Source organism: Thermobia domestica, chromosome 9, assembly GCF_964235325.1.
Source record: "Thermobia domestica chromosome 9, izTheDome1.hap1.1, whole genome shotgun sequence".
Lineage (NCBI taxonomy): Eukaryota > Metazoa > Arthropoda > Insecta > Zygentoma > Lepismatidae > Thermobia > Thermobia domestica.
This window is the reverse complement of record NC_137462.1, coordinates 40,169,673-40,184,100: the sequence shown is the minus strand read 5'-3', so window position 1 is coordinate 40,184,100 and position 14,428 is coordinate 40,169,673. Positions and strand designations below refer to the sequence as shown.

Here is a 14,428-nt window from a genome sequence, read left to right as displayed (position 1 = left end):
CTAGAATCCCTTACCTTTCCGCAGTTCCTTCCTAAATGCCGACCGTAGTTTGTTCATTTTTTAAATAACAGTATCGCGAGTCGACTGAGGTTTCAGCTCTTTTAATTTTGTAAATAACAAGTCATACACCATCCCTCTTTTATACCTATTCGCATAGTGCACATGTTGCTTGTCCGAAAGTTCGGGATAAGCACGGTAGGCTTCAATAAAAGCCAGCAATTCCTCTCTCTTTACTAGCCACAATGACGGCAAGACCTGAAAAGAGAGAACTGTTCGTTTCCTTCAGTTAACAGAACAGTTATCGTAGTTTGTGTAATTCAAAATAACCGTTCTTCAATCCAAATAACCTCATGAAGAACGGACTGAACTAAATGAACTCCTTCAGTTCACACAGTACTTCCTCCAGACGTCACGATCGTGTTCTTCTTTAATTAAACTGATAGTGCATGGGCCCTTTTATATTGTGTCCCACTAACTAACTAACTCTATAACCTATGAAACCCAGAGGTGAAATTTACATAAGCTCTCCACTGACTTCTATCCTTAGCCAACTGGATCAAGTTTCTACTGTGTGTTCCTAATTCTTTGAGATCCATCTTAATATTGCCCTCCCATCTGGGCCTAGGTCTTCCTAATGGTCGTTTTCCGGTTGCTCTTCCAGTTAAGATTTTGAAAGTGTTTTTACTTTCTTCCATACTGGCTACATGACCTGCCCCCTGAGCCTCCTAAACTTGATGACCCTAACAATATTAGACAGACCGTATAAATTATGTAGTTCCTCGTTATGAAGTTCCCGCCATTCACCATTCCCGTTCCTCTTGGATCCGAATATTCATCTGAGGATCTTGTTCTCAAACACTTTCAGTCTGTGCCCTTCCCTCAGAGTAAGCGCCCATGTTTCGCAAGCAATTAAACAACAGGTATGATTAACGTTTTATATATTTTAAGCTTCAAATTTCTCGACAGAATTCGCGACGACAAGAGATTTTAAATTGAATAATAACACGAATTCCGTGTTTTTAGTCGATATTTTATATCTTAGAGAATATGGTTTTCGTTTGTTAATATTAATCCTAGATATTTGAAAGTATTCACTTTATCAAAAGTATTATTTATAATATTTTAACGCATCCATAATTTGCTGTATTACGGTCCCGACGCACTTCCATGTATTTAGTTTTCTCTGCATTTACTTCTAAACCCATGTCCCTGTAGGCGTTTAATAAGATCTCTGCATTTCTTTCTATTGTTCTCCTATCATCCCCTATTAAATTTACATCATCAGCATATGCCATAACCTGGTGAATACCGTTCAACTCTAGGCCCTGGTTGCTATCTTTGATTTTCCTTATAGTGTATTCCAGAGGAAAGTGTAATAATAATGGCGACAACGCATCTCCTTGTTCCTGGCCGTTCTCAACGTGAAAGCTCGTAGACAAAAAAAATTCCTACCCGGACTTTACTTTGGGATTCATTTAAACATATCTTAATTAACTTAATTAGCTTTTTCGGTATTCCAAATTCTGTAAGAATGTTGTACAATGCTTCTCTTCTAACCGAGTCGTGAGCTGTCTAAAATCAATAAATAGTTGATGTACCGGGGTATTGTATTCCCACTTCCTTTCGAGTATTTGCCGAATGGTAAATATTTGGTCGATAGTTGAACGATTTCGTCAAAATCCGCACTGATAATCTCCAACAATTTCATCTGCGTATGGGATTAATCTCTCTAATAGAATGTTTGAGAGGATTTTACAGGATGTTGACAGAAGAGAAATGCCTCGATAGTTATTACTATCGATCTTGTCATATTTCTTGTGAATTGGAACAATGATTGATTCTTTTTACTCTACTTGCAATTTTTCCTTGTTCTAGATAAGAAGGATGAGTTTGTGCATCTTGTTCTACACGTTTTTGCCTCCAGCTAAAATTAACTCGGCCGGAATTTCGTCTACTCCCGGAGGTTTGTGTTTCTTTAATTTCTTTATAAGCATTTCTACTTCTATTCGTTTAGGTTCTGAGATATGCTGTTCTACGGTGTGCATTTTCCTTTCTTCACACACATTAATTTTTTGCTCCGTGGTAAGCAATTCATCAAAGAAATCTTTCCATCTATTTAAGATGCAATTTCTGTCTGTGAGAACTGTTCTGTCAGCTTTCTTAATATATAGGTACGACATTGATTGCCTTTCTTAAATTCGTTGATCCTCTTATACATACATGTCTTGTATGTTTATATTTTTACTGTTATCTTGAAGTTCCTTAATTTTAGCTTACAAAAAATCGCGTTACTTTGTTCTAAACTTCTTGGAAGTTTCTCTCCTGATGTCTACGAAATTTTGTGTAGTTATTTCATTCGGATTTTGTAGCCAACTAATTTTGCGTGTTTTCTTTTCTTCACTAGTTGAATGCATTCCTGGTCGAACCATGGTTTGTTCCTACGTATCCCCGCGTGTCCTATTTTTTCGTTTGCTGCAATTTTAATGCTATCTCCAATTTCAATCCAAGTATCCTTAACACTAATGCACTCCGAATCTTCTAAAACCGAGAATATATTCGAAACTTCAATTTGGTATTCTTCTCTTATCTAGATCTCTTCTTTAAATTAAATATCTCCGTTTTTAGACACTGAATATTTCCTTTATTTAATTATAACCTCTTACTTATTATCGCTCTTACCAGGAAGTGATCAGTAACAAAATCAGCTTCTCTAAACGACCGAACATCAATTATGCTAGATTGTCTTCTTCTATCTACTAAAACTACTATCTACTATCTATGATCTATTTGATTGTGTTTTTCCGTCTAGTAAGGTCTAAGTATCTTTATAATGTTTTTGGATGTTGCAAAGTTCACGAGTCTAACACCGTTGTCATTACATTCCTTATGCAGACTTTCATTCCCTATAATCGGTTTGAAAATATCCTCTCCTTCTACCTTCGCATTGAAGTCCCTTAATAGAATTTTCATATGACATTGCCGTAGTTGGTCAAATATCCGTTCCACTTCTTCGTAAAAACTGTTTTTTATATCGTCATCCTTATCCTATGTTGGGACATGCATATTTAAAACAATTATATCGCACCACTAACCCTTAAGAGTAATAAGAGAAAGTCTATCATTAACAAATTCAGCCCGCTTAATTGCTACTATTATTCGTTGTGAACGAAAAATCCTGTTCTTAATTGGTGATTTTTATTGCTTTCCCCGTAAACGAATGGAAAAGTTCCGGAATTCACAGTTCCGTTTCCTTCCCACCTAACTTCCTGAACTCCTACTAGGTCCATCCTCCTTTGGCGCTGGAGATCCGAATTCGATTCCCGGCGGGAGCTTATGTGGTTCGGATTCCACCTTAATCAGTAGGTTCATGTCTCATATAGCCTCGCTGCTTAACGGGACGCTAAATTCAAAACTCAACTCAACTAGGTCCATCCTGTATTTCTCGAACTCATTCGTTAATGATTTTAACAGGCCTGCCCTATAAAGACTTCTAATATTGTATGTTCCAAATCTCATGTCCATTTTATTTTGCTGAGGTCGTGCCAAGTTATCAGTCCTGGTCCGAGGCTTCTATAAAAGCTTCTGAATAAGTGTTTTTTTTACAGTATAAGGTTGTTAGCCTCACCCAAACCCCCAAGCTGGAGGGTCACTCCTTGTCGTCGGTTCGAGACTGCTTATTCAGTATATTCGCAGCTAACCTCTATATCTAAAGGCCTCCTCCTCGATCTGCAACCTGAGGATGCGCTATGTCGTGGTGACAGGAACCCACATGCAAAGATGTGTCAAACATAATATTAAAATATATTGAGTTTAGTTGTTTTGGGCTTAACGTCTCTTTCAGTAGCGAGGCTATATGAGACGGGACCTACTGATTAACGTGAAATCCGAATCACATGAGCTCCCGGCAGGAATAGAACCGGGTCTCCCATACCAAAGGTGCATATGCTAACTGGCTAACGACTAAGGTGCTCTTAAATAGATTACTTCTCTAAAGTTACAAAGGTATGGTGACTCAATGTTGGGGCGTTTACCTCTGGTACTTTAGGTCTATCTCAGCACGCATCAGGTGAGATTTGTGGTTGATATAAACCATGTGTGTGAATTTTTCTCGGGGATCTGTTTACTCTCATTTTGGTCAGTCTACCCTTTCATTTATTCTCATCATCACCGTCTCCTTTAGCCTACATGGTATAACCATCGGATGTAAAACTGGAAGATTACATTTTTTCTAAAGTTTCAAATGTATGAGTTAACCGGCATCTTCGATTACTAATGGAAATTATTGTCATTCAGATGGAATATTAAACTGCAATTTCACGTCTTTGTAGTTTGAAAATCTATCTGTAAAATATCAAACAAATGGAATTTTTTTCTCTGGTAGAACTGAGGTGGACAAATATTTTAATCTTACCTCGACATTTCTTTATCCATCTCAGTACTGTTCATTCTAAATACCATTTCTTCCACTTCCTCCAGTGAAATTTTCAGTGGATACAAAACTTCATCTATCGTACACCTGTCGCAGTTAGAATAAGCAGTCGACACATGAACAAATGCCTAAAAAATAATGTAAATAATACAGTAAGATGTTAAGTTGTCAGTAAATCTAAATGTTTATTCATATCAATCAAAGAAAATAAGAGTTTTAGATAATATATAGCGGAACGACTTGAATTTGATAACATCAGAATTACTTAAGTTGAATCGTCAGTTGTAGAAACTATATGAAAGTGTGATATTTGCAAATTAACAAACAACAATTTTTAAAAATAATTCATTTGGAAGGTTGTGTAAAACATCTGCGAAAACTTTCAGGCCTTTATCTAACTCACGAGAATTTGGTTAACATACTGTACATTGGACAGCCAGAACATAGAGAAAAATATGAAGATACCACGTTCAATTTTAGTCTCCTTTGATATTTTTTAAATATTATGCAGATGTACGTAGACAAATTGTTCTGTATAAAGCACATAAAACCAAAACCTTTCGTATAAATTGCGGAGCGCCTCAGGAACCTAATATTGGGCTTCTTTTTGATCATTTATTAATGATCTGCCATGTTATATTCATAAATCTCATAAAGTACTCTTTGCAGATTATTTTAAAATATCCGTAAATGTGAAATCTATATATGAGTGTCTGAACTTGCAACAGGATCTGACTAATATACTAAAATGGTGTACTAGTAACAGACTTGAAGTACATATTAATACGTGCAAAACCATGACATACAACAGACGTGAAAAAACGTTTCACTTAATTGATCAATGGAACAAGTTTGGAAAAATAGATACTATTAAAGATCTAGGTATATATTTGACAAAAAATACTTTTCGTATAATGTAGTGAATATCATCAATGACGCTTATAGAAACACCAAAGAATTTACGAATAATAACTCTGAAAACGCTTTACTTTTCTTACGTAAGATCTAAACACTGAGTTTTTGGAACACCTGTGAAATCACATAGTCAAAAATTCGAGCAGATACAAGCACATTCTTACGTTTTCTTACATACAAAAGAACCGAATTTTACAATTTACTTGGTAACTTTACACGTCATACACTTGAACAAAGATGGAAGTTGAAGGACCTCATTTTCTTACACAGACATCTGCACAACAAAATAGACTGTACAGACATAGTTACACAGATATTGATCCAGTTCCATCCTTCAAAACAGCCACGGAAAATAGTGGCCTGTTCTACTGCAGGAAGGCACTTACAAATGCACAAGATATGTCACCTACATGGTGAATTTGTGTTACATACAATAAAAGCAGCAAAAGTTATAAAGATGTACATATATTTAATTGTTCTATAAAGTTATTCAAAAAAGTAATACTGAATATTTTGTAAAGTGTCAAAGAAAATTTATTTGTTTAATTTAATATTCTATATTCAAGTATATCAGTATCATTACAATTTAATATTTTGAATTCAACTATTAGTATCATTATAATTTAGCATTATATATTCAAGTATTATGCGTAGGTACTGTAATTTTGCAGTAACCCTTGTTTTGTCGATGAATAAATAACTAATACGCTCCTTTGTGTGTCCGCCACATAAACACGATCCGGGGTTTAGAATAAGATGAACGATGACTCATCAGACCATATGACAAGTTTCCAGACTTCAGCAGTCAGTGTTACATGCTCGCGGGATCATTGAGTCAAGCTCCAGTCCATTATCATTGATTTCCAATTCATAATAATCAAATCCAATATTATTGATTTCGTCCTGCAATTAGATTCTGTATGACCGTGTCACGTAACTGATGAACTGTGATTATCTACGCGGGCTATTGCACTTATTACTTGAGTTCGTCCGTCACTTGAATTTCAGAAGCACGACGGTTCTGAGTAACAAACCGTTTCAATACTTAACAGGACCTAACATTAATGGTTTACTTCTGATTACAGTTTCTCTTTACTTAGGTGATTTCGCCGTAAATTTTATATGCCATTATCACTTTGGACACAGTCCCGTGTGATACATTCAACAAACTTCTCACTTTTGTCACGCCTACAGCACATAACCAAGTGCAAACTACTTGTCCTTTTTGGAAATAAGAGATTTTTCCCATTTTATTTTATCACCGTTTGCTCGGTTTAGTGCACACTGCCATTAAATGAGTAAGTGTTTCTAAAGGTAAATCTTCTCACACAAACGGGAAAGTAATTGGATGTTTGAACTATTGGAAATAATTGGAAAGTAGGTGTATATTTCAATGTCTTTTCTCCTATTTTCTTATACTCTGCTAATACATTCACCCGAAACTGGTCAGGTTATTTTAAAGAAGTCATTACAAGTACTATTAACTAGCTAATTTCGTGAATAGGTCTTCTCGGGCTAGCAGCCAGGTAAATACTGTGATATCTTGCAACGTTTCGAGGGCTGACATCGTCCTCATCTTCAGGCGAATATGATGGTGCAATGGAGTGTATGGAATATATATGTATGGTATATATATGTATATCATGTATGTATGATTGGACTCTTCTGATTGGTGGTTGAAATGGCGGCTTCTGATTGGTGCTTGAAATGGCGGGATATGATTGGTGTCCATGTTTTACTCAGTTGGAATCCTGTGTCTCTGTTAAGGTTCGTTTTTTCTTGTGTGATTGCAACGGTTTCTTTTATCCTCCTGTCCCAAACTCTTGAGCATTTTGCTATTATTTCGGCATCTGTGAACAAAATCTTATGTTGCTGTTTGATGCTATGTTCAGCCTGTCTTGATTTTTCTGGTTGGTTTAGTCTGATGTAACTGTTGTGTTCTTTGCATCTGGCTTCAATGGTTCGTCCTGTTTGTCCAATATATGACTTACCACATTCACATGGAATGCGGTCAACTCCAGGAGTTCGGAGGCCCAGATCGTCTTTGGTTGATCGTATTAAGTTTTTTTTTATTTTTACTGGAGGTTTGTGTATTGTCCTGATGTTGCACCTGGCAAATAGTCTGTTGAGCTTTCCAGAAGTGTTCCCGGTGTATGGGAGGCAGATTGTGTTCTTCCGTTCTTCATTCACGGTTTGTTCTGCACTTTTGTCCTTGTTGCCAGTGTCCTTCGTTCTGGTCTTTTCAGGGCCATATTTATGTCTCGCATTGAGTATCCATTCTGTAGCATGGTGCTGCGAAGGTGATCGAGTTCCTCTATTAAACAATCCTTGTCGGAGATGGAGAATGCTCTACGTGCTAAAGTGTTGAGAACTCCAAGCCGTTGAGCTTTGTGATGGAAACTATTTGCGTTCAGATATAAATCTGTATGTGTTGGTTTCCTGTATACCCTATGGCCTAGGCTGCCATCTGGTCTTCTCTATATGGAGATGTCAAGAAATGGTAGACGTCCATCTTGTTCAACTTCCATCGTGAATTTAATATTCGGATGCTGGTTATTGAGATGCTGCAGGAATTCCTGTAAGGAGTCGCGTCCATGTGGCCAGATGGTGAAGGTGTCATCAACATATCTATAGAAATGTGTGGGTGCAAATGGTGCTTTCTTCAGTGCTTCATGTTCAAAGTGCTCCATATAAAAATTGGCTACTGCAGGTGGAGAGATCTTCATCGTCTTCAGGTTTTTTACAAACTCTGTTGAGTTTTTCACATGGTGTTCACACTTGCCCATGTATGGTTGGAGTAATGTTGTAAGATACTTGGCCAAAGAGTAGGTTGGGCTTCCTATTGCACTAACAATTGGTCTCGGGGGTATCCCTGCTTTATGTATTTTTGGTAAGCCATATAGTCTCGGAGGTATGCTGCAGTGTGGTGTAAGTTAATTGCGTGTATCTTCGTCCAGTCCCGACTTCTTTAGTAGTGAGGCTGTTCTTCTTTCTACTGCAGATGTTAAATCTCGTGACAAGGTGCTATATGCTGGATCTCGAAGTAACTGTGAAATCTTCTCTTGATAGACATCTGTGGGAAGCACTACAGTGATGTTTCCTTTGTCAGCTGGTAGAATAGTGATACTTGCGTCTTCTCTTAATGCTTTAAGTGCGATCCATTCGGCTTTGCTAATGTTTGGTCTGGGCATGACGGCTCTTTTCAGGACCACGCTGGATTCCTGACGGATTTCATCTGCTGTATCGTTGGAAGAAAAAACGAACCTTAACAGAGACACAGGATTCCAACTGATTAAACATGGACACCAATCATATCCCGCCATTTCAAGCACTAATCAGAAGCCACCATTTCAACCACCGATCAGAAGAGTCCAATCATACATACATGAGAATATATATTCCATACACTCCATTCCACCATCATATTCGCCTGAAGATGAGGACAATGTCAGCCCTCGAAACGTTGCAAGATTTAACAGTATTTACCTGACTGCTAGCCCGAGAAGACCTGTTCACAATACGTCCCCAGGAAAGCTTCAATAGATACTTTAGCTAATTTTGGTCGTCTACAAAATTTTTAATTGTGTCACGCCATACTCGATAGGATTTCGTACCAATGAATTATCAGAATCTGATGGAAAATTGAATATTTTGAAATTAGGCGCTGAATGAATCAGGTACTGAACGATGGCATGTTAAACTTATTGTGGAAATCCTTCAACAGTGGTATTCATAAATGACTTCAATTGTAGGAAGGTGATGAGGCAATCACTTTCTCCTCGACTTGCCCACAAACGAATTTTAGAAGTGCTGCCTTAATCCTGTATCCAACGTCAAAAATATCTTGAAGACTTGTAAAATGATGGATATGTAGAATGTGCAAAATTATCTACTAAATCTGCCAGATACAACGAAATAAATTATTTAACTGATTACATGAAAAATTGCCATCTATTCTAAATAGTCTTACTTCATTTCTTAACTCAAAGAATCGTGCAAAATATTTCCTACTAATAGCCAATGCGCTAATGCATGCAAAAGTAATTGCGTATACCAGTTTTCAGTATTTTCACATAATTTTGAGAATATTTGGTGTTCAAGAATCGAGATTTGATAAATTTTATAATCTTAACTTTTAGATCACGTTCTTTCTTATTCATTGTAGCGTCATCTTTGTAACCAACTCTTCGCGATGAACATAGCAGTAGTTACATTTCACATAATTTACAACATTTTTAATTAAGAAATAATTCAAGTTCTATACTTGGCATAACACATCCACATAATTAGTTCGGTCCTTCGTGTTTATTCCATGAAATAGACTTTCCTATAAAAGAGTAAAGAAAAAGAAAAAGTCATTCAATGTCTTAAAATTGGACTGTGTTGTACGATCTAGAACATCACTTGAAAATCTAATAGATCATCTCATAGAGCATATGAAAACTAACATGATTTCTTTGTTTCTGACGTCATTACATACTTTCACGAAACTAAAATTGGAAACAAGGTTGTAAGATCTTGAAATCTTTCAAGTTTGTATCCTTGCAATGAATCCGTTTTAAAGTATACCTGCAGACGTATTACAAATTTTTCGTTTCATTGTGTTATTTGAGAGGGGTCTTTCTACATACTTGTCTCAGAAAACCTGGACGCTGAAAGCGAACCAAAACTTATATCCATACTATATTAAGACTACCATCGCAAGCGTTTCAACTTCAATGTCTCAAGTGATTATTAGGTGCATGAGCGTAGACACTTAAATATTCACCAACAGAATCCAGGAAAGTGCAGGACCAAAGGAAATTTTTAAAAAGTTGTTACAGCTCAGGTAGCTTATTTGACGATAATGTAAATTTCAAGCTGCGGTTTGTTTCTATTTCGGCTGACGGAGAGTTAATTACGACATTTTCGTTTTAGCCTATGATAATCAAGAGCTTGCAAAGTATTGTTTTTCTGGCATGACTACGTTATGGTATGTAAATAATGCAACGGATCCACGACACAGAGCGACTTAGTGACCCAGACATATCCGGTGTGAGCCGATAGGCCCATGACTTGGATGACACAGAGGCGAAATGTCGTCATATACATAGGGAAAAAATGAAATCTTTGAGTTTTGCTTCCCACGGTTATGCCGGTGAGGCTAAAAGAGACGGTGATGATGAGTAATGAATGAAATGGTAGAATGAAGAAAGTGGGAGGAAACAGGAGAACCCCGAGGAAACCCACGCACACGGTATTTGTCCACCACAAAGTTCACTTGGCGGGGGCTGGGATCGAACCCGGAACCCCAAGCACGAGAGGTGAACGCTCTACCACTGAGCTACTACTGAAGTCCCGTGGAACATATACATATAATTAGAATCTAATACCGGAAAATAGTTTTCAATGATATTTTGAATTTTGTTCTGATAGGCATAGTCTTGTTTTTATACGTACTGTTAAGAACAACAAAAATAGGTGTATTAAACACTTTTAATAGGTGCAGTGTTGTTTGAAAATCAATTTAATGAAATACGTACGATATGAAACTACTGGGAATTGCATTTGGTCATTTTGGTCATTTGGTCATTTGGTCATTTTGGACATATTTCACCTTTAATATTTTTATTTGAATCTCATTCCAAAGCTTAAATTTTATGACCAGATATTCTAAATAACTTATAAAGTGATAAACCCCACCTTTACGACGACACTTAGGTGTTGGGTTGGGAGGATTGCGTGCTACAGTAAACATTTAGAACTATTTCCGCGGTAGGGCACTACTAGAAGGGTCACGTTTCCCGTATTGGCCTAAATAGAGTCTCCAGACAAAGAGTATTCTGGGAGAAGGCAGCTGTTCCCCAGTAGCCAAGTTGGTGAAATAGTGATTGGTATATTAGTGACTTCAACGACTGGGATACTACGGAGTGGAAGGCAACGGGAAACCAACACTATTTTCCCCTAGTTTGCTGACAGCAGAAAGAGAACATATGTACAGTGGTATTTCGCAGGTCAAAATATAGTTCCGCAGTTAAAATATCCCCCATTCACATCTCCGGAAGGGGGGTGGATTTCAAAGGACTATTGGACAAGAAAGTAATAATTTGGGGAAGAAAGATAGGGAAAGGAAAACGTGCAAGAGCTTAAGGTTTAGGATAGGGACATGGGACGTACGCACCGTATTACAGGAACGAAAATTAGAAAATCTTAAAGAAGAAATGACAAAAAATAAACTAGATTAGGTAGGAGTTTGGGAAGTTAGATGGGATGGTAATGGGGTGTTGAACAGCGAAGGATATAGAATGTTTTACTCAAGTAATGAAAAGGGTGGTCATACTGGTGTAGGAATACCAAAGACAATGCTTACCATTTTCTTTGGTAAGCGCTTAAAAGAGAAGGTAGTGAATGTTGAATGTGTTGAAGGTAGAGTTGCGATGTTAAGACTTAAAAGTAAAAAGAAAGACCTAGTAGTGATAGAAACATACACACCGACGACTTAGCATACAATTAAAGAAGTAGAGGAAAATTATGAGAAAATAGAATAAATTATAGACAGGAAGAAGAGGGCTGCATGCGTGATTGTAATTGGACATTTTAACGAAGTTGTGGAAGAAAAACAGGAAGGTAGTGTCGTGGGCAAATATGGTTTAGGCGAAAGAAATGAGAGGACGGACTGGTCAATTTATGTAAACAGAATTCCCTAGTAATTGGAAACACGTGGTTCAATCAGCACAAGAGAATAAGATATACAAGGAAATCCTCAATAGACGGGGAATCTTATGATTCACGAGAGGTATCGGAATAGCTTGAAGAACGCAAAGATTCTTCCTGGCACTGACATTTTCTCTGATCATAATGTTGTGCAGGCCGAAGTAAATATTTAGCTGAAAAATGTAGGCAGAAGAAAAGTAAGCTACAAGTTGCTGAATACAAAAAAGTTGAATAATGAGAAATTAAGAAACCTTTTCGTTGAGAAATTCGAAGAAAATACTCAAACAAGGAAATGATAGGTGCAGGTAGTAATAGACGGTGGAAGCATATTAAACTCTGCATACATCAGGAAGTAGGAGGAGTAACAGGCTAAGAAACCATGAGTTACAGAACAGTTGTTGCAAGAGATGAGGAAAAGGAAAACGTGGAAACAGGTTGATACGGAAGAGGGCAGAAAGATATACAGGAAGTTAAATAACGAATTTCGAAGGGAAACAGACAGAGGAATGGAAGAATTTTACCAAAGAAAACGCGAAGACATAGAAGATTTGGAAACAGTTGTGAAATATGAGAAAAGGTACGAGGAGGTGAAATCTATAGAACTTTGGAGGCAACAAGGGAGTATTACGATGGCAGAAGAAAATAAGAATGGGAAAGTAGTCCGCGAGAGAAGTGAAGTATTAGCAAGATGGAAAGAATATGTTGAGAGCGTATATGAGAGTAGGAAGGAGAGAACTTGTAGCCTAAATGTTGAAGTAAAAAATGAAGTAGGCAAGGATGGTAAAGGGTTCAGTATTCTGGATGAGTATGAAAAAACTATATTCGAGATTAGGAATAGAAAGGCAACCGGAAAAGATAATATGGCAATTGATTTCATTAAGAATGTGGGAGAGAGGTTCAAGAATGAATAGTTCCCACTCTGCAATGAAATACATGAAACAGGAGAGTGGCCAAAAGACTTCCTAAAGACGATCACGATACCAATGGCTAAGAAATCGAACCCGAAGACATGTAAGGATTATAGAACTACTTGTCTCATATATCATGCAGAAAAAAATTTGCTTCGAATTCTGAACCGAGGATTATGTGAAAGAAAAATGAAAAAGTTCAGGAGGAACATTTTGGATTCAGGAGAGGTAAGGGCACAAGAGATGCAATTTGATTATTAACGGTAATCAGTAAAAGGTTTATTGAAAAAGGAACAGAGGTGTATGTCGTATTTATTGATCTAGACAAGGGATTTGACCGCGTGAATTGGGAATTGTTGTTGGAAGTTCTAAGGAGGGTTGGATTGGAACGGAAAAATTGAAAGCTCATAAGAAATGTATGTATGAATGAACAAGCAAGTATTAGAGCTGGGGAAAAAATACAGAGGAGGGTGCGATTGAAACGGCAGTTCGACAGGGATGCTGTCTCTTGCCAACATTATTTAATATCTATCTACAAAAGATAATGAAAAAGAGCCTACATAATGAAGACAGCATTTCAGTAGAAGGTACAATGATTAGGTATATACGGTTTACAGATGATATGGCACTTTTTGCAGAATCTGATTAGAAAATCAATAAGATATTGCAAAACTTGAGTAGGTTTGTGAAGAAATTTGGGATGAAAATATACGTGAAAAGACAAAAGCCATGGTGATTAGAACAAAGCGGCAGGTGCCAAATTTAGAAGTAGAAAGAGAAAAATAGAACAAGTGACTAGTTTTTGAGACCTGTTTGGTATTATTACTGGTGATATGAAGTATGAACGTGAAATAAAAGCAGGAATAAGAATGGAGAAAGAAACTTTAGGAGGAAGAAAATATTATTTTGTGAGACATTGAATAAAGAATTGAGAAAAAAGTTCATAAAATGTTTTTGGTGGAGTATTATACTCTATGGATCACAAACGTGTACGTTACGTAAAAGTGATTAAAAACAGCCGGAAGCTTTCGAAATGTGGGTGTGAACAAGAGTGGAAAGAATTAGCTGGAGCGAGCGGAGAACGAATGAGACTGCCTTAAAATGATGGGGTAGACAAGAACAATTTTAAATATTATTAAGCAGAGGAAGAGATACTGGTTGGGACATTGGTCAAGAAGGAATCGTATCATGAGAGATGTGCAAGAGGGTATAATGGCAGGAAACCGAGGGTGGGGGCGAAGGAGACTACAATTAATGGACGATATCAAAACAAGAAAAGTCGAAATTGACGACGAAGCGAAAGACGGTGGAGCATAGAAGCTTCTCAGTTGCGGGAAAAGACCTGCCAAATAGCAGAATATCTTTGATGATAATGATGATATGTAGTATACAGCAAAATATACTGTTATCTATCATATTATTGTCAATTTACTCACTGTATCACACTAACGTTTTACATACATGCTACTCCAATGTGCTATAG

General features: G+C 37.1%; 1 protein-coding gene across 1 annotated transcript in view; it reads right to left on the bottom strand.

Moving 5' to 3' along the window:
* LOC145660795 (putative fatty acyl-CoA reductase CG5065) overlaps positions 1-14,428 on the bottom strand; it is a 75,583-nt gene that overhangs the window by 21,983 nt on the left and 39,172 nt on the right. The window contains exon 3 of the mRNA XM_081726204.1: positions 4,412-4,557. Within this exon, the coding sequence (XP_081582330.1) occupies positions 4,412-4,557 (146 nt within the window). The remainder of the gene's footprint in view (positions 1-4,411; positions 4,558-14,428) is intronic.